This window comes from Podarcis vaucheri, assembly GCF_965113315.1.
Source record: "Podarcis vaucheri genome assembly, chromosome: 3".
Classification (NCBI taxonomy): domain Eukaryota; kingdom Metazoa; phylum Chordata; class Lepidosauria; order Squamata; family Lacertidae; genus Podarcis; species Podarcis vaucheri.
In genome coordinates, this window is record NC_138761.1 from 74,042,440 (window position 1) to 74,063,981 (window position 21,542).

The 21,542-nt window shown below is 39.5% G+C and overlaps 1 protein-coding gene across 1 annotated transcript in view; it reads right to left on the minus strand.

Moving 5' to 3' along the window:
• Positions 1-850: 850 nt before the first annotated feature.
• FIG4 (FIG4 phosphoinositide 5-phosphatase) overlaps positions 851-21,542 on the minus strand; it is a 58,551-nt gene continuing 37,859 nt past the window's right edge. The window contains exons 16-23 of the mRNA XM_082216771.1: positions 20,311-20,449; positions 17,003-17,061; positions 16,389-16,539; positions 15,740-15,823; positions 12,976-13,171; positions 6,439-6,521; positions 4,803-4,889; positions 851-2,126 (exon numbers count right to left, since the gene is read on the minus strand). Of these exons, the coding sequence (XP_082072897.1) occupies positions 1,949-2,126; positions 4,803-4,889; positions 6,439-6,521; positions 12,976-13,171; positions 15,740-15,823; positions 16,389-16,539; positions 17,003-17,061; positions 20,311-20,449 (977 nt within the window). The 3' untranslated portion in view covers positions 851-1,948. The remainder of the gene's footprint in view (positions 2,127-4,802; positions 4,890-6,438; positions 6,522-12,975; positions 13,172-15,739; positions 15,824-16,388; positions 16,540-17,002; positions 17,062-20,310; positions 20,450-21,542) is intronic.

Below are 21,542 nucleotides of genomic sequence, written 5' to 3' on the forward strand. Positions count from 1 at the left end.
TATGTTACAGCAAGTATGAAGTGTAGAAAAAGATTAATTGCATATAGATCTTTTTCCATTCATTAATAATCACTCCCATACAAATGGAATCTGTCTTAAGTCTACTAAAACTAGATGCAATGGCAAAGAGAAATTGTGACCTTAGATAGGAATTCATCAGATGATGTGTGCTCCTTAAAAATAATTATTGTTTCTTGCTCTTTACAGAGCAAATGTTTGATTTAATACTGGCATTTTTAATGTAAATGCTGCTTTATACTTACAGAAAAGATACACGGCTTGCAGAAGTAATATTTTAAATGAAACTCAGGGTGATAGTGGAATATGGAATGCATGTCAAGTAGATAATCACCCACACTGGTAAGTCAGTGTGCGCCAGCTGCTTCCCACTTCCCACCAAGCATGTGACTGTTGGTCAGACTTGCTAATTATTTGTCAATGGGCATTTGGCAACTGGCTTGGCCATTACCTGACACCAGGCAGCTGGCTACCTGCCAAAAGCCTAGGCCTGCTGGCTGCATGATAAATTAATGTTTGAAGGAAAATAAGGGGAGGAAGGCTTCTTAATTCACCTACCTGTGCAAATGACTTCCCCAACTTTCCTTCTTGAGGGGGCTGTCTAAGTGCCTCTGCATTAAATACTTGGCTCCACAACTCATGTTTTCTTCTAGAATTAACTTTTAAAGAGAAGCTCATTCTTGTCACAATGAAGGATCTAGGTAGCAAAAAAAGATCTGACAGAAAGAGCATTCTTGGGTGTAAATAGCTGTTTGCAGGAATCAAACTGAGTGGACTTTAGAGTGGAATTTGACTGCTCAATATCAAAGCAAGACACCTATAAACAAAGAGATAACACAACTTCAATGTTTATTATGTGCCAAAGAACAGGATACTTGTTGGGAATGGGGCATGAGTTTCTCACTAATCAAACAATAGGAACTCATTTTTTTCTGAATCCAATAGAAATCCAGTTTTCATATAAATTTACAGAAGCTTATGAGAGCACACTAGTGTTCCAGAATAATAATCCTCCCATATGCAGCTAGGTACATCAGCGCAATGCTCCATGCCTCAAGCCACGGCGAGTTCTCATCTCTATTACCTAATTGCCAAACACATCACTACTTTATCAAATAAAATTTTAATGACACTCAGCTCTGATCTGGGAAGTTTTAGAAATTACTTTGTAGCACACAATAATGTTTCCAGAGATGCTGCTGGGACCCTGCCAACATCTCAAGAGAGAAGGGTGGAACAAGAGCCAAGTGCCATTTCAATTCCCAGTATGCTTACTTAACTTGCTGGCACGTTTTCACTTCCTGCTATCGATAAAGTAGACAGATACAATACTACCCTCAGATCATGTCCTACAAACATCTTGGATGGATGTGTCTTCTATCTTATTTTTCTTTTAGAGCACTCTGACTACAAACACATCCTGTTTGCTTAGACCAGGGGTAGACCACATGGTGTCCCTTCAGGTGTTTTGGAACTACAACTCTTGTAATCCCAGACTGGCTGGAGATGATGGGAGCTGGAGCCCAAAAGTATATTGAGGATACCATGTTGACTCACCTTGACTTAGGCAAACACAACGAACTCCATAATTGTGAAAAGCATTCTCAACTGCTCCCCACTGGCTATATGTATTGTAAGTGCCTATATATATATACTTAAGTGCCCAAGAAATTTGACCTAAGCAACACAGATAACTAAAGAGAACATAATTAATCTGAACAGTTCAGAAGTCTTATCAATAGGCACTCTCTCTTGTTTCTAAAGAGAGGATATTTGTATCTGTTTTCTAACTTAATTACCAACAAAAAAAAGTCATGATAGGCTATGAACCATCTGACGTATGGTAGAGGGAAGCATATAATAGAGATATCTACTTTTCCACTGTGACTCAGTGATTCAGGCTGTCAGAGGACTCAAAAACAGTTGTTCTTCACATGTATCTGTTTCTAATGTATTCTCGATACAGGAGGATGTCTTCTTTTCCCAATGGCTGCATGATGCCTTTGCCAGCCTGGATGTGAGCATGAAATATCTCAATAGATTTTCTTTCTACTTTAGGAGGCTGGACTTCATAAATGTTGTCTTGGGAGAAAGCAGAGATGTGTGTTCTGTGAAAAATAAATTAAATAAAACTAGCATTAAACTACAGAGAAACCATAAAAGAGGAGGGTAGGCATGAATTCTATATACATCACCATTGTAGGCTCAGAGGATTCCATGCCATTTTGCATTAGTAGGTAAGTTAAGTTGATAATACAATGGAGGGAAAATCCTGAAATGCGATAATTTCTACTTGGATTTCTAGTAATAAGCACTTATGATCTACAAAATACAATATATTTTAAACTGCAGGTAGACTGTTTTATTGCAAAACATTGTTGAGTGTTTAATTGGTTGGTATCTTAGCAACAATGTGCTGCATCTAAGCAGAATGAAGAGTCACCTTTTGCCAATAAAAAATACAGCCCATGTTCTGTTTTATTATTAATCTGTCATCACCTGTACCATATTTCTCTGTGTATAACATGCCCCGTGTACAACACGACCCCTATTTTGGGGGACTCCAAATTAAGAGAATGCGGGGAAATTGCCCAGAGTTGTTAAGCTTTTTTGGGGGGAGAATTGCCTAGTGTTGTTGAGCTTCTTTTTTTGGAGGGGGTTGCCGACACTCGCTCACCCGCCTGACCGCCACTGACACTGAGAAGTTTTTTCTTTCTAAGAATCACACAGCTTTATAACCTCTAACTTCTAGAGATAGATTTTCTCTCCCTTCAAGGGATGGTGAAGAAAGGGGAAGCATTGTTGTGACAGTTTTCTAAAATACATTAGGTGGCAAACAGCGTCTCTAATGGAGATAATTTAGCTATGGTTGATGGAGATTCTGTACATATTTTAAAACCATTAACTATTAAACATTCTGGATCCAATGAATATTGATCAGCCTGCACAACAGCAAATTTGCACAGGATTTTTTTACATTGATGTAAAAGGTGTCATTCTCCTTGGTCCTCCCACTGCCTTTGACAAAGGCGCTCCCACTCTTGCATAACTGCCTTCATGCTATGGAGCTCCACGATTCTGTCCTCAGCTGGCAATCCTTCTACCAAATCATTATTTCAATGTTTTCATAGGAGGAAACTCAGTTATTGGAGTGGTTTAAAAGTCAATTCCTCTTTCCAAGGAATTCTGGAAACTTCAGCTCTGTGAAGGGAATAGGGGTCTACTAACAACTCTCAGCACCGTTAACAAACTACAGTTCCCAGGATTTTTTTTGGGAAAGCCATGAATGTTTAAATTGGTATGGCACTGGTTTAAATCTATAGTGCAGATGGGGCGCATGCCGAGGTCCCTCAAGAATCTGTTCTTAGCCCTCTGATTTACTTTCTATATATTTAATGTCCCTAGGTGAGATTATCAAATCCAAATGCATTTAGTATCACCTGTATGCAGATGATACCCCCCTCTCTTTTATCTCTGAACTGTTTGCCTCACTCCAGTCCAGCTTCTCAAACTGAATCTCTGATATTTCTCCTTAAATATCATTTCAAACTCAGTATTTCTCATCTTTCCTCCCATACTTCCCTCTCCTCTTAAACTTTCCTTATGGGTGTAGAAGTTTATTACCCACCCTGGTAATTAGCCATGCCTTTATCTTTTACTCCTTTCTCTCATGTGTTGCCAATGCTCAGGCCATTTTTAAGTTGTGTCACTTCTTTTACAATATGATTGTGAAAATAAAGCCCTTCCTCTCTGTTCCTTTAGCATAAACGCCTCTCTGGTCTTCTGTTATCTCACAGCTATCTAGTGCTCTGTTGTGAAAAACATTTACCTGTCTCGTCACTTAAATCTCTACAGTGGGTTTCTATCCACTCCCACATCTACCAAGGGTACCTTGTTCTTGCTTTCAAATCCCTGATGGCCTTGTCCTATTTTTATCTCTCTGCTTTTATCTCAATAAATCGTCTGTGACCTTTCCTGTTTTTGTAAAGACTGTTCCCTTTATCCTTTGCTGTTCTGTATGCTAAGAAATGCTTCCCAGATCATCTGGACAATCCCATCTGTTACACCCTTCTAACCCACCCTCAAAACCCACCGTTTCCATGGCACTTTTAGCCCTAGTTCCCATGCCCTACTGCAACCGAGTCTGTAACTAAACTCAAATATGAAAACCCCCAGCACATTGCCTTCCTCTGTTGTTTCCATTGTACTAACTTTAGATTGTAAGCTTTTTGGGGCAGGGAATTATCCCCCTGTATGCTGTAAAGCACCATTCACACTGATGGAACAATATAAGTAAATAACCATAACGTAAGAACTAGAGTGTCTGCAAAGAAGCCTCTGTGTACTGCATATGCCAGTGAAGAACTGTAAATTATGGTTATTGTTTCCCCCTTAAGCCAGGCATAGGCAAACTCGGCCCTCCACATGTTTTGGGACTACAACTCCCACCATCCTTAGCTAACAGGACCAGTGGTCAGGGATGATGAGAGTTGTAGTCCCAAAACATCTGGAGGACCGAGTTTGCCTATGCCTGCCCTAAGCCAATGTCCTATTTTTCTTACATACCACTTTGATTTTACCACTTGTCTTATATAATGCATATAAAGCAACAGTCTCTGAAAATACAAAGCCTAACTAAAATATACAAAAACCACTGTGAACTGTGAGAATAAGAGAGAGAGAGAGAGAGAGAGAGAGAGAGAGAGAGAGAGAGAGAGAAGGGGATTTGGAAAAGGGGCATTGAAAGAGCATGAACCGAAAAATAATAGACAGCAAGTACTTACAAGTTTATAACCCCGTCTAAGTGCTTACAACAAAGATGTTGGTGACTCTTGTCATGCTTGTGTTGACTGTGCCCCAATTGAACAAACCTATGAATAGAGGCAGAAAAATCACAATGGAAAAAGAACTGTCTGAAATAAAGAAAATAACATGTCTTTAGCAGCTATATAGGAGTCATACAGTTTGAAGTAAGGGACATCAAGTTCCATAAAGGGCAGCTGGAACATACACCACACTTTTTTCCTGAGACTAATATTGTGGGTGAGTAATGCAGTAGCTCTGAATTTATTTATTTTTAAAAATCCACTTTGATCTAGGTACTTTGGAGGCCCTTCAAGGCATCTTTTCATTTTGAATCTCACTAAAAGCCTAATCAATTTTAGTCATAGTGTGTTCCTGAGAAGCTCGGTTCAGCTGGCACTTTGCACATGGCACAGACCTATGTGATTCCTTTAACTTCACTCAGTGAGTGCAAGACTTGTTGCAACAGCACGTAAGTAGCAAACCCTGACATAGACTGGATTTTTTAACATATTGCTATTTTAACTGATGTAAGCCATCTTGTGTAATACAATGCTTCTTAGATATAGAGAGACTATATTTTTACATAAAAATATAACTGTAGAGTTAGCAAAAGGGCACAAGAGCTGGTAGAGGCACCATCCCCCACCTTTCCATGGATTATTATAGACGCCAAAGAAGCCACTGAGGCCTGCACTGTAGTAGTAAGATAGGTAAAAACAGAAGAGGATGAACAAAAGTTGGTAGTGGATCCCTGCATCACCACCCAGGCTTTAGTTTCAGTCCAGTCTTGTCCACCCCCCTGCAATGCAAGAATCTTTTGCTGTTCAACAGTGGAACAGTCTCCCTCCTTCCTTGGAACTATTTAAGCAGAAGTAGGATGGTCATCTGTCATGGATGCTTTAGCAGAGATGCCTGCATTGCAGGGGGTTGGACTAGATGGCCCTTGGGGTCCCTCCCAACTCTACAATTCTATGATTTTATGTGAGGCTCGAACCCATGATCTTGAGATTAAGAGTCTCATGCTCTAGCGAGTGTGCTATCCCAGGTTCCCAAGAGCCAGTGTTGGACTGAATCATAGGAAGCTGCTTTATACCAAGTCAGACCATTGGTTTATGTAGCTCAATATTGTCCACACTGACTGGCAGGGGTTTCAGTCAGGATTACCCACTGTCCTACCTAGAGATACCAGATGTTGAAATGCAAAGCAGATGCTCTACAACTAAGCTAATAGGGCAGATATGGGTTCAATTCTCCATGAAGCTGACCGTGGGCTAGTCACAATCTCTCAGCCTAACCTAACTCACAGTATTGCTTGAAGATAAACTTGGGAGCAGAGGGAAATAATGTAAGCCACCTGGAGGTAGACCAGGATTTTTGAAAACTATGGGGCTGCTGTGCAGCTTGATATATACTATATATAGATAACCAATGAGCACAATCCAGGCAAAAGGTACCTTTAAAGATCTTTTGGCTTTCAATACATCGTGAACATTCCCAATGAAACAAGTGGAATTTAAAATGTGCTTAATTTTGTCTGGAACATACACTTTTACTATTCACTTTTTAAAAATTTGTTCCCTGCTAGCATCAGTGAGATAATCAGAAACACATTACCTTGTGTATATGCCGAGATCATCTTCCGAAGGAGATTCTGAGAGGTTAATCCCATATATATCTTTTATAGGCTGTACTACATTCTGCAGCAAAACAAGAGAAATATTAGTGAGAATAAATCTTGGGTTTAAAAATTGTTTAAACATTTATACCTGCCTCTTACAAATGCAAGGTGGCTTCCAGACAAAAAAAAAAAAATGAATAAAATGACAATACTCAAGAGCAACATTTTTTCAGTTTTTCCAAAGTAAACAACTGCTACTTCATGATAGAGCTGAGAGCTACGTATCAGTATTAAACAGAATTATTCCACTAACAGGGAATTCTAAAAGCAGCGAGAAAATTTTATTTGCCAGTTTTGTGTCCTACTGAAGCATTTCCATCTTGGTACCTCACTATATCTAATGCAGCATCCTGTTCTTATGGTGTTCAACCCGATGTCTACTGAAACCCACAAGAGGACATGAGTGCACTAGAACTCTCCCCACTTATAATTCCCAGTAACCGGCATTCAGAGGTATACTTTGTCAGATACTGGAGATAGTACACCACCATGGCTAATAGCCGTTGGTAATATGAACAGAAGGGACGCAGGTGACGCTGTGGGTTTAAACCACAGCGCCTAGGACTTGCCAATTAGAAGGTTGGCGGTTTGAATCCCTGCGACAGGGTGAGCTCCCGTTGTGAGGTCCCTGCTCCTGCCCACCTAGCAGTTCGAAAGCACGTCAAAGTGCAAGTAGATAAATAGGTACTGCTCCGGCGGGAAGGTAAACGGTATTTCCGTGCGCTGCTCTGGTTCGCCAGAAGCGGCTTAGTCATGCTGGCCACATGACCTGGAAGCTGTACGCCGGCTCCCTAGGCCAATAAAGCGAGAGGAGCGCCACAACCCCAGAGTCAGTCATGACTAGACCTAATGGTCAGGGGTCCCTTTACCTTTTTAATATGAACAGAGCCACTGACTGGTGGTAATGACTATTAGTGGTCATTACTACAGTGGTGTCTCACAAGACGAAATTAATCTATTCCGCGAGTCTCTTCGTCTTGTGGTTTTTTCGTCTTGTGAAGCATGGCTATTAGCGGCTTAGCGGCTATTAACGGCTTAGCGGCTATTAACAGCTTAGCGGCTTTAAGAAAAAGGAAACAAACTCGCAAGAACTCGCAAGACATTTCGTCTTGCGAAGCAAGCCCATAGGGAAATTCGTCTTGCGGAACGACTAAAAAAACGGAAAACTCTTTCGTCTAGCTAGTTTTTCGTCTTGCAAGGCATTCGTCTTGCGGGGCACCACTGTATCATCTTGTTGTAGTGAATTCCATAGTTTAAGTGTGAAGGAGTACGTCCTTCTCAATCTTCTAACATTTAACTGCATTGGTTGATCACATGTTCCAGCGTTATAAGAGGGAAAGAAAAACTGCTCTCTGTCCACTTTCACCACACCATGCATCAGTTTTATACATCTCTATCATGTCCCCCTTTACTTGCATTTTCCCTAAAGAAAAAAAGCCCAAAATGTTATAATCTTTCCTCTCATAGGAGTTGCCCCTCAGTCATTCTGGTGGCCTTTTTCTGAACCTTTTACAGCTTTACAATGCTCTCTTTGAGATGCACAGTATTTGAAATGGGACTGCACCGTGGATTTTTATAAAGGCCTATTCCACCATTCCTCACAAAGCAACCAATGAACAAAACAGCCAAACAATATATTTCTAAAAAACCAATTATGAATTTGCTACTTTAATTATATTTTCAATTCCATTTCTAATGATGCCAAACACAAGAACATCATTTTTCACAGCTGCTGCGCTCTAGACAGACATTTTCATTCAGCTATCCACCATGATCCCAAGATCTCATTCCAGTTTAGACCTCATTAGCTTTTATATTAAGTTAGAATTCTTTGCCTCCATGTGCATCACTTTACCCTTGAATTGCATTTACTATTTTAATGCCTAGTCACTCTGTTTGGAGAGATCTTTTTGGAGCTCCCTTTTTGCTCATACTGCTTGAACTCAGGTTACCTGAATCTCTAAAGAGTGGTTCTCCATCCTGCAACATTTTGTTTTAGGTGTGCAAGGCACAAAAAAATATTGTGCTGTCACACAGAATGGCAGTTGCATGAAAATTCTGAGGACTCTGAACTTAAAATGTGTATAAATATACAGTACTGCATTGTCTGGACTCATGTTAAATTTTTCACGTTCCTTTTAAGAAGCAAAACATTAAATAAAGCTTTCACAATACTATCATTGCCATGTATCTTTGGATGTTTTCGGGGCACATTATACAAAAGCATATTGTCATTTCTTTTCAGGTTCCTGATAACTCCACATTTATGAAATTAAGCTAGTATAAATTAGCTGCAATGCTACATTAGACTTCAATAGCAGATGTGTCAAAGTTACTTCATACTTTAATTTAACCTTGCCATCCATTTTTTTCTTTTAAATTACGGGAACAATTTTTGTTATCTCACAATGCCTCCTTTATTTTCCCGTAAATTCCCTGTGACTCATTCCCCCCGCCCGCCCGCCCCGTTGTTGAAATGTGTGAAGGGAGAACGGTGAGTTAGCTAGGCAACTGATCAAGGCAATTCACTGCCATGCTGTCAGAAAACCAGGTGCTTAAGTGGATAGGGAAAAGGTTAAAAATCATGCCAAGTCACCAGCCAAGACAACAGATGAAAAATACAGACAATGGATTGTCTAACTCTCAGGATGCCATGAAATTCTATAATCAAAAACCTATTTGGATCCCATCAAATAGCTTTTTTGACTAAAAATTTCCTCCCATACATCCCACTAAATTACCTGGAAATAGCAGGGAGTAGTGTTGCCAATTTCGCTGTCTGCAGCCACCACCCCAAAACTGGCTCCAGAGGGCTGGATATACTTTTGGGTCCCATGCATGCAGAAGAAGTGTGTCTCATTTGTACAGCAGATTCTTTACATTCAACCCTCCTTATAAAAAACAACACTAAAATACAGTGGTACCTCACAAGACGAATGCCTCGCAAGACAAAAAACGCGCAAGACGAAAGAGTTTTCTGTTTTTTGAGTCGTTCCGCAAGACGAATTTCCCTATGGGCTTGCTTCGCAAGACGAAACGTCTTGCGAGTTCTTGCGAGTTTGTTTCCTTTTTCTTAAAGCCGCTAAGCCGCTAAGCTGTTAATAGCCGCTAAGCCATTAATAGCCGCTAAGCCGCTAATAACCATGCTTCGTAAGACGAAAAAACCGCAAGACGAAGAGACTCGTGGAACGGATTAATTTCGTCTTGCGAGGCACCACTGTATCTAAAGGTGGTACGTCTCAAAACAAGATGTATATTAAACATCTCGTAAGATGTATATTAAACATCTAGTAAGACGATTAGTAAGTCCCTGAGCAGAATTTCAAGTTATGTGGATGGCAAATATATGAGCCACAGGTTGTCCCACAGCAGACGTGTCCTCATCCCATGGATAATCTTGGGGAAGGGACAATGTGGGACACAATGAATGGGACCTGGGGCAAACATGTGTGACCCCACTCTCCTCTCTTATATGATTACAACTGGGAATTTGTAAACATCTGAAAATAGCTTCTTTTGAGTATCTGGAGCACATCATGCAAGATGTGGGTATAAAGGACAATCCTTTATTTATTTAATTTATATTTTACTAAGAACTCTTCATCAGGGGTCTAGTTAACACAAATAATGTTTTGTACATTGAGAACAAAGATAGATTAGACTACAGTGTTATTCCTTAATTTTTGTAAACAGCAGGAAGTTAATTTAATTGATTTCTACTTTAATGAAGCCAACATTACAAAGTTTGACCTTGACACAGCTTCAATTCCTGCAACTTTTAAGAACCTACTGATTAAAATAATGCAATTTAAACCAGTTTTTCAGCATATTCAGCTATGTGGAAGTGCCAATATTCTGTTCAAGGCTGATTGCCAAAGTACATTAATTGCTTTCACATGGAAATATCAACATTAGACAACTGTTTTCCTTTATTTGAGAGGCTGATTGCAAAGAGATGAATTATATCACTGACAAGCCAACACAACAGAGAAACCAGGAATATAAAAGGTAAAGTTTGAGGGCCTTGAACTCTAGAGGCACAATTCAAAGACTTGAACTACTAGCGCCTGTCCAGTCATGTTTGGACTCATGTTTCTGAGCAGCCACATCAACACCACAAAGTAAGCCTCTCCTGAAAGAGCCTCAAATAAGGTTTGTAGAGGGGCAATGAGGCCTGCTGCCCCCCCCAGTACATCCCCAAAATGAACACAAACCATTGGACATTAGTTCTCTAACTTGTTGCTTAGGCCTCTGTGTCAAATATTGCTTATTATCACAGAAACAACCCATGGCAATGAAGGAAAAGCATACCGGGCAACTGATTGACTTTAGATAATAAGCACCTTCTTATAGGCATACCAAAAGACTTGGAAAATAATATCCATAAGTAAGTCATTCTTAGAAAAGTGATAATAGTAATTTTGTTTCACTATCATTAGACACAGTAATTATTAAACTTTATTCAAGGCTATGATGAGCGAAGCCATTTACTTTCAGAGACTGCAAGGATGATCTCATTACTTTGGAGTCACAAGGGATAGTAGACAAATTTCACGTGAATAGAAGAGCAAATGGGTTCTCCTGCCCCCTTCCTCCTATCACATTCCCACCACTACATCCCATGTCTTTCTTGAGGGTTCCCTGACCTTCAGGAAGGTTTTTTAGGGTGATACATCAGAGAAGAAAAAGAAGGAAAAGCCTATTGTGCAAGCAGCACTTTGCTCTTGGCAAAGTCTTTATAAAACCCACTCAACTCACTTAACTTATTCTCAGTAAATGTGCATAGGACTGTAGCATTAGGTCAAATTAGGATTCAACAAATTAAATTCAATCAGACTTTCTTGCGCTAAATCTCCAAATGGAGTATAATGTTCCATTCAGTGGGTTAGGAAGGAGTCAGACTGTTAAATTCCTCTACTATAAGGTAAACGTAAAGGGACCCCTGACCATTAGGTCCAGTCATGGCAGACTCTGGGATTGCGGCGCTCATCTCGCTCTATAGGCCAAGGGAACCAGCGTACAGCTTCTGGGTCATGTGGCCAGCATGACTAAGCCGCTTCTGGCAAACCAGAGCAGCGCATGGAAATGCCGTTTACCTTCCCGCCGGAGCGGTACCTATTTATCTACTTGCACTTTGACGTGCTTTCAAACAGCTAGGTTGGCAGGAGTAGGGACCGAGCAACAGGAGTTCACCCCGTCAAGGGGATTCGAACCGCCAACCTTCTGATCAGCAAGTCCCAGGCTCTGTGGTTTAATCCACAGTGCCACCCGCGTCCCATTCCTCTACTATGATTACCTACTAAACCCAAAATGGCTTGGGTCCTGAAGGATTGCTTCTTCCTAATTCATCCTGCCCACATCTGAAAGGGCCTTGGGTGACCATGAAAGCCTTCTGGCATCTTGGCTCCTGGCATTACCCACATAACCGTTCAACAAATTAAACTGTTTTTCTTTATTTCATTTATATGACAAATTTGAAGGGAGACTTGGGAGGCCACAAAAAGTGTTTAGAGGGTTGTTTATGTCCCATAGGTTGTGGCTTAGCCACCTCCACTGTAAAGGATTCTGGGGGCAGCTCTAATCATGCTTAGGTCACAATATGAGAGAGCGAAACCTAGCATCACGAGCAGGATTACAAGATAAAGTGCCGTGCACCTGCTTGGGGAAACAAATGGTTTGGGTCAGCCTATGACCTTCCAAATTCATCAAGGTGCTCCAAACTACAGTAAATTTATCTAGAAACAAGAAAATTAAATTCAAGCAATGATCATGCAAGAAAACTGGCTGTAGCCATGGGCTTCCCCACAAATGTCACAGCAGAGCAAGTGGCATCATCATCTGCGTTCTTCCTATCACTTGCCTGCTGTGTTCATTCCCTTGTGCAATATTTAAAATCCAGATTCTGCTGCTATAAAATTGCTAATCTGTTTTGTGTTATTGTTTTTACAGATCTTCATTAACATCCCCAGATACTGAAGTATTATAATGGTACTGAAGTCTGCACAGGAGTGTCATCTGGAAAGATTAGTGTTCGTATTTGAAAGAGCTCTATTAAGCCATATTTCTGTATTAAGCCAATCCTCTATTAACACATCTTTCACTCCTAGCTGAATTACCTAGTTTAATTTAAACAACTAATACGAATCAACACTATAACTCAGCTTTAAAACTAATATATTACCTTGCTCCCTTAAAAAAGAGTTAAAGAGAGAAGTTTTAAACTGCTTTAAGAACTACATCTGCCTCCAAGCTTCCACATATTTGTTTTACATGTATTTTTTCTAAAGTGTCTTCTTTTTAAAAGTATATAGTACCTTCTCTTACTGCTGAGTGAGGAAAGCCCCTAACATGTAAAGAGAGATGTTCATTTTAGTAAGCCTTAAACACAAATCAAACACAACACTGGAACAAATATGCTGTAAAGAAAGAGGTGTGCTGATATTGTCCCTTTGCGGGTTAGCACACTTCCTTACTTCTGTTGTTTTGGCATTATCTCCCGTATCTGTCATTTTCACTGGCGTTGAACGCTGAGATGCAGCCCCCTCATCTTCTTTATCAGTTCCAGAATCATCCTCCGAACTGCTAGACACGGCCTCCTCGCTGGGTGGTGGTGGAGCACTAGCAGCCGTTTTGCGCTGAAGCACCGTTTCTTCTCTATTGCTCTTGTTCCTAAACAAAATTGGAATTTATTACACATCATGATATCTCAAGAAAGAGGCAGTTCAATTTTATCACCATTCCCTTCAAGAGACAGAAGTGAAAGGGCAAGAAGAGAGAAAGCCTCTTCTTTTCTCATGTATGAAAGTCCAAATGGTTTCTTTAAGAGATCGGGAATGGGATGCAAGATCAAGTGTTCCCTCCTCCCTTCAGCAAATTCTGCCTCCCCGTCCTTAGCCACAGTTAAGCATTATGAGTGCAAATGTTGTTGTCATCACTGACCCCAACAGAAAACAATATATCCAGGTCTTGGTTAAGGCTATTAGAATAAATTTTAAAAAGAGAGGAGGGGGTCTGAAGGGAAGGGGGCGACCTTTCAAAACATGCACCCTTGCAGCCCACCTTTGTCATAAGCACAGATAAAGAAACCAGGAGCATTGTGTCTCCACCAACTCTCAGTCTTATCACAATGCTGCTTTGAAAAATACTCTATGGACTCCTCTGCTATATATGTTACTTTCCATTTATGTCACAGGCCTTTGGGTTCTCTAATTATCTGTTATACTCATTAAGTAGTATCCAACAGTCATACTCAGAGTAGGCCCAATGAAATCAATGGAATGAAGTAAATGGGTCCTGTTGGTTTTAAAGGATCTACCCTATTTCAGTCCAATGGGTTGAATCCAATGAAGTTGTTCCATTAATACAAGGATTTCTTTCTTTCTCTCTTATCTTTCCATGCACCCCCAAATCTGATCAAGAGAGTTGGGGGGAAACCATGGAAAAGATGGAAGGCTGGGTGAGCAGATCAAGAAGAGAAGAGGTAGTGGAAGTCCTTGCACTGACAGAACTCCACTGGATACAAACCACTAATTTGAAATTGATTGCTGTAAGTATTTAAATCAATGGACTTCAATGGATCTAACTCTGAGTAACACTACATATTATCCACTGTTCTCAACTATAACCACAGTTTATTCTGTCCCCGAACGCTTGGGTCTTTCTGTCATTTTGACTAGGACACTGACTACGGCATCTTAAACTAAGGTGCAAAAACATTAGAATATAAGCACCTAATTAAAACAGCTTTAATGTTCTCCCTAACGTTATTAGGGAGAACTCTGCAAGCAAACGCAGTACGAAGGTGGCTTTCAAAAAGCTTTGCTAGAAGCACTGAGTCACTTTTTAATACCTCTAGTCCAGTCATAGAAAACTATAAATTGACAAATAGTGAAGTAGCTTAATGGCTCCAAACCAGGTTCAGAACATTTTGACACTTTGAGTTTTTGAAAATATGGATCAAAAGCAACAATTTGGAGTCTTTGAGCTATTTCAATGAAAAGAATGTGATTGATCTATTATATTGTTCAGGTACAAATGTTCACTTTAGGATTCCCAGCACAGATAGCCTTATTGATCTCTTGCATACATTTAAGTAATTTCTTTCTTAGAAATATAAAGCTTTTGTGTTCTGAGCAAATGGATTTTTACAGCCTGATGAGAAGAATGAAGAAATAAAAATCTACACTCAATGCTCTTTTTTATTAAAAAAAAAAAGTGGTTAAAAAAGTCAAAGAGAACAGAGCAGAAGAACCAAAGACCTCAGTATCCAGTCAGAAGAACAAGTTGTCCTATAGGTTGAAGCATGCAAATAGTCAGATACAAAGGAAAACTATTTCATAAATTAATACAAGTGCAAAGATGTCTCAGCACAGCATTCAAATCTGTGACTTGAACTGCACTGGTAACACGAAACTTCAAATACACTATCGCTATAACTGCTTTTCTTGCAGAAATAGATCACACTGGCAGCTTCTGCTTCTTTATCTGTGGAAAACAGCTGTGGCATATGAAGATGTCCTCCTAGCTATGTCAGGGCTGCTGCTCATTGAGACCAAGATAGGGCAGGGTGGCAGTGAGAGTGGGGGAAGCACCAAGTTGGAGGTGGCATTGGACGCAGGTGTATATGCCTCTGTGTCCACTGATGCCAACCTAGTTCTCTCTTGTTCTCACCCAGCCCCAGCTTGATCCTAGCCCTGACGAGTGGCACTGCCACTGTGGCCAGCAAGGCAGGGCTGTAGCAATGTCTTACTGGTGGAAATTGACATTTAGGTCCATTTGTATGCAATAAACCACTCCCTAGAATCTAACTAAAATTACATCAAAACTTTAATTAAAATTAAGAGCAATTAAAATTACTAAGGAAACAAGAAGGGTATCGGAACTGGCTTTTCTTTGCATTCAGAGAAAGGGAGGAGGAGTGGAGAGCAGCAACTCATTGCAATTTACCTTTTGTACAGGGAATCTCAGCTGTTTGTAGATAGGTGACCAATTATATGTAAATAAGGCAAACGAGATTTTTTTTTTGGGGGGGGGGTCTTTCCTCCCTCACTCCAAACCATCCTTTGTAAAACTAATATAGTGTCTATAAATTATACACAGGCAAAAAACATTTACTGGTTTGACTCAAGAAGGTTAAACTATGGCTATCATTGTATTAAGCCCCATATTAGTTAATATTAGGTACTAAATGAGTAAATAAAAAACATTTATGCATTCAATTCTTGATTTTCTTCTTACCCCAAAACGGATTTTCCAGTTTCATCAGGTTTACGTACAGTAAATGGGCTGGGATCAATGCCAACATTCTTGGGCATAAAATCTCTGAAGGGTATAAAGAATAAAGAATCAAATATAACAAGTTAACAGAGCAATCCAAACCTTAGATAGGCGGGGAGGGGGGTGACAGAAAGGTCTGCTTCTGCAACCCTGTTGCTAATACTGGCCAGAGCATAAAATGGGGGGGGGGGAAACCTTGCTTCATGCTTTATCAGCCAGGATAGTGATTAGGCCTGAAGCCATAAATTGATAGCTGTGGGATTGCTCAACCCCTTCTCTGGAAAACCTCATTTCAGGGAAGTCTGCCAGTAGTACTTCTGCCTGCCCACACTTTTGGCAGACAGAACTAGGTCGACACCAGCAATGACACTAGTAATTTTATACATTTTAAAACTGGTGCTCCTCTATCTAAGCAGATACACATGTCAAAAGCTTCAGAATCACATCTTTATTGCAGATTCGTCCATCATATGAAAGATACGAATTCTTCTGTATTGAATGCCATTTTAAGGCTATGCAAGGAAAGTTTTTCTAAAAGAATTCAATTCAGTTTCATTTGTAAAATGGAAAGGCTGAATGAAAATTCTATTATCTTGAAAAACATACATACCGGATTGAATTTGTCATTGCCAAGCAAAAAGTGTCATCAAAACTGCTGAGTTCATAGGGTCGAAAAAATTCATTATGAATGTCAATCTCTTCATCATAGTTATGAAATTTCTTCACTATTAGCTTCCTTCTGTTTTCAGCAACAGACATTGCTAAAAAAGAAATGCAGGTAAAGTAAATCTCTTAAATACTGTATCATCTATTGCTAAGGGGACTCTTTCCCCCTGGAGCCCTCAGAACATCCTCCCTGACCCTCTGGAGCAGCGTTTTCAAGATGAGTGGGGGACAGCAAGAGGTGTCAGGGGAAATCATCTTCTCCCCCATTCCTCTAGTGGAGTGGAGTGTGGGCAGAATGCCATCCATATATAGTTTGAATACAACCCAGTGTATTAAAAACTACTAATTTTCTATAGAAGAATGGCCATGTGTAGTACAGTAAATACCTCCATGTGTGTTTTCAGCAGATCTCTTGATCCTTAAGTTAACAGGTACATTATTTCACTTTTCTATTTTTATTCTAGTAATTGTGTCCAATTAATGTTACTATTATGTAAGCAAATTGTGTTCATATTTAAAAATAAAGGAAAAACACACTTTCTTGTATGTATAACTGACCTTCATCATAAGGCATTGGCAAGCATTCCAGGACACCTGGAGTCCACCAGAAAGTGTAGCTTTAAGTATGGAACAAAAACAATAGTTTTAAAAATCCAGTGAGTTATATCCAAAAGTTCTCCCATTCCATCAAATGCTCCAACCCTTTCTCCCTTATACAAGGAACAACCTCTTATAACACCTGAATAATGCCTCTTCTTCCTTCCTACAAATCCCTTCTCAAAGCGCATTTGCAGTATTTAGGAAACCCTCTAGTTCCTGTGCCTTGCTGTAACTAAGCCAGAGAATGTCCAACAGGAAGAAGCATGCTCTTTTCCTGATTACACCTCTGCTTCCACTTGCTGTTTCCCTTTGTTAAATTTTAGACTATCAACCCTCCATAAGATGGTGTAAGCTAGAATACACATTGACAGAGCAAAAGAAACAACAGGAACATCCGTACTAGATCAAACCAACAGTCTATCTAGTTCCGGATCCTGCTTCCCACAGAGGCCAACCAAACGTCTGTGGGAAGTCCACAGAAGGACATGAGGGCAATAGCTGTGGCCCCATAAGCAACTGGTATTCACATGCATGTGCCTCTGCTACCCAAGAAAATACATAGCCAGCAGCCATTAATTGGCTTATCCTCCATTAATGTGTCTAATCCAGCTGTCAAAGTCAGTGGCCATCATTGTATCTTGGAGTAGACAGTTACACAGCTTTAACTACATGCTATATGAAGATGTATTTCCTTTTGCCAGTTTTATGATATGCTTTTGGAGTTGGGGCAACCAGAATTGTGCACAGTACTCCTAGTGCAGTTGCAAATACCAGCAGTTTTGATCCCTTTCCTAATGATTCACCAAGACTGAATTCTCCTTTTTCACAGCTGTCAACATATACTAGGGAGCATCTTAATCAAGCTCTTCACTCTGACTATAATATCTTGTTCCTAGTTAGGTAACATTAACTCAGATCCCTATCTGCATATCTTTAAGAGGTAGGATTTTTTTGCCCCAATATGCATCATATTATACTTTACAGGAAATTTATCTGCTATTTTATTGCCTGCTCACCAAGTTTGCTTTTGGAGATCTTTGCAATCCCTTTTACTACCCTGAATTATTAGTGCTATCAGCAAACTTGATTACTTTGCTACTGACCATTAACTCCAAATAATTTATGAATATTGGGGGACTCCACTTTTTACATCCCTAAACTATGAGAATTGTCTGGTTATAATTACATTTTAATTATAATTAACTACAGTATATCGTAAAATCAAACTTATAATATGTTATGTTAGAAATTATTATAGTTGCCCAATTTAAACATTTCCAACCATAATATCTTCTTAAGACATAGAACACAGAATTAGAGTTTATTGATAGCCATGTTTGCTTTTGCTTTGCTCTTTCTGCTATAACCAGCAATGGAAATGCTAGTCACACACAAGGGAATATGGATTGTGGTCCATGTGTCTATTGCTCTACACATAACGAAATTGACTTCAACATCCTGCTGTTTGTTTGACTGAGGAATAATTTGATCTGGTAACCTAAGTGTGAAAAGATAAAAAACCCTTCTTGGCTAGAAGAGTTTATAGTCTCAGCCGTGTAACTGCACTTTTATGAAGAATTTTCTGGAGTCTGCAAGGGCAGCATGGCTATATTGATCTGCACAATCAATATATATTGGTCTCAAAAGCCCAAACACAGTTGGAGCTAAAAAGTCAAGACCTACAAATTTAATAGCAGTTTAAAAAGATGAAAAATCAAAGATAATAGCCAGAAACTTTGCAATGTCATACAGTGCTTTAAACCCTTGTAGACTCAGTATGACTAAGGTTTTAGCAAATGGAGGTTACGCCTTATGTTTAAATTTTTTTATTAATATTAAGAATTACATGACAAACATAGTGGCAATATTTTAATTTTTTTAATGTAGAAAACACAACTGAAGATGGGCCAGTAGCCTGTAACTGAGATCATTTTGTTACAAGATGTAATAGTAACTTATAGTTACTATTGTTTGCTACAAGATGTAATAGTAACATAAATGTTGAGGATAAAGGGAACACATGTTATCAAATGAGACTACAAATCTAACTTAGAACTTAACCTTTGAGGTCATGTGGAACAAGATTTAACTGCTTATTGAAAGCAGGGAACAACACTAAAGACAGCAAATCCTTCCAGAACACAAATTGGCACAATGATTCATCTTACTATGAAATATGGGGTTAAGTTGATTCAGCACCCTGCTAACCGTATCCTATATAGATGTGGAGATGGTGAACAGAAGAACACTACTCATTCATTTTTATTTACATTGTCAACTTTACAAATCTGACAACCTAAAGTGGGGCACAACAGATTGTCTCTTATACTACCCTTCCATGACTGGAAAGAGCCCTTCAATTGAAAAGGAGTATTTGATCTAGCAGGAGCCTCTGCTAACGGAAGAGGAGGGTGAAGGTGATTTTCACCAGTTCTTCCTTCTTCTTTTGTACTATGGGAGAGGGTAGAGGTGTACAGATGGTTTGGTATATGGTCACACTTCTCCTGAAAGACCAAGTCATGGACTCTGTGCAGTCTATGGAAGCACAGATGGTGGTGATGACTAAGAGCATCTTTTATCAGCTTACGCTGATACTCCAGCTGCAACTCTATCTAGAAGCAGTGGACCCTGCCTCAGTTATTCATGCTCTTGTCACATCCATACAAGACTACTAATGTGCTTTACATAAGACTTTGAAGACACTTTGGAAGCTTCAGCTGGTACAGAATGCAGCCATCCAGATGCTTGTGGGAACTAAGCATTCAGATCATGCTATAAAAATTCTGTATCAGCTCCATTGGTGAGCCACTCACATTTGGGTGCAATTGAAATTGCTGGTATTGTTCTTTAAAGCCTAAATGGTTCAGTTTACTTGAAGAACTTGAATGGGTCTGGGCCTTGAGATGGGCCACAAAAACCCTTCTTGCACATATACTAGCAATGACTATTAGGTCATTGACAGTGATGGTCCCATATCTATGGACCACCAAAAGGAGATACAGCTGACTTATTCTCTGATTGTTTTAGATCAGGCTTTGAAGACCTTTTAATTTCAATCTGCTTTTGGTTAAAACAACAGGCCAAATATGTTTTTAAAACTATTACTATTCTTGTAACATATTTTTTATTGGTCTGGATTAGAAACTGTTGTATGTTGCTGTTTTATCTTAAAATATTGCACTACTTGGTTTTAAAATTATTTTATGGTACTGATTATATCGCCCTAATTTTGGGGGGAAGCTAACAAGAAGAGTGCCATGAAATACCTTCTCCTTGCCTGGGTAAGAGTCATTGTGTCTTTCTGGTGCAAGTAAAAATCAGTAGGAAGATCACAGAGGTGAGGCTTCCCTTCTTCTGGTTGAAATACTCCCAGAAACAAGTTAATTGAATCTTGCCTGTCAGCATCTGGAAGAAATGAGTAACAATTGAGAGCCATACACATATTTATGTGTGATACATGGTTAATCCAGGGGTGGGCTGAAAGGAACAACACCAAGAACACCAATTTGTCACTCTACTGCCACATGGCAAACTGGGGGTGGCCATTTCAGGAGTCACAGTTTGACCCTCTCAAAATGTCTTTTTGGAGAGGGGAGCTTTGCCTTTGTAAGCAGTGGTTGGTACAGCTACTGGCACTGAAAAGTATTAATATATTAAAAAGGAAGAAGAAAAAATGTAAATGGTAAGACCCCAGCATGTACTGCAATTGCAAATCTCCATCCCCTTCCCCTCTCTAATCATTTCACTCCACTCCTTTTTGTTTTGGGAACTTGCCTTGAAATGTTCCTCCATGTTTGGGCAAACTTCCAAAACATTATCCATAAAATTAACAGAGAGCATATGATATACAAGGATAACTTGCAGGTTTATCAAAATAAACACAGCTTTAGAATGCAACTGAAAAAAACCGAATACAAGAAAAGCAACAGGGAAGTAACACTGGAGCTACCTTAAGAATCAACGTTGTCTGTTAAATGTGAAAATAACTGAAGTAACTTTTATGAACAAACTAATACAACAAAGCTGGGCCTTGAAAAATAGTAGTTTGTAGTTTTATTAAAAGATGAAGCACTGATGGAAACATTAACTGTTTTCCCTTTAGCCATGCTGAAAGTGTGCACTGCAATTAAGAAAATCCTGTACAGATTCTTTTCTAAATTATTTTTGTACCTACGTGTGCTCTAGCACATTCTTTGTATGCCGTCTGTGGAAAGGCATATAACCAGGAGCTAATGAGCCAAAGTAATTGAGTTAGCTTAAACACTTCATTGCCCTCACTCGGCAAAAAATCTAAAGGGCCAGAATTAGTACGACTAGGACTGTAGTGCACCATGATTAACTGGATAGAGTAATCAGATTACTTTCCTATATATCAATTAAAGGGAAGTTGACTGTCCAGTCCTGTTTCTGGATAAATAGCCTGTTTTAGATTCCAGAAACAAGAAATGTGGCAACATTAATGCTGAAGTCTGTAGTGGGTCATTACCCTTCCTAGACA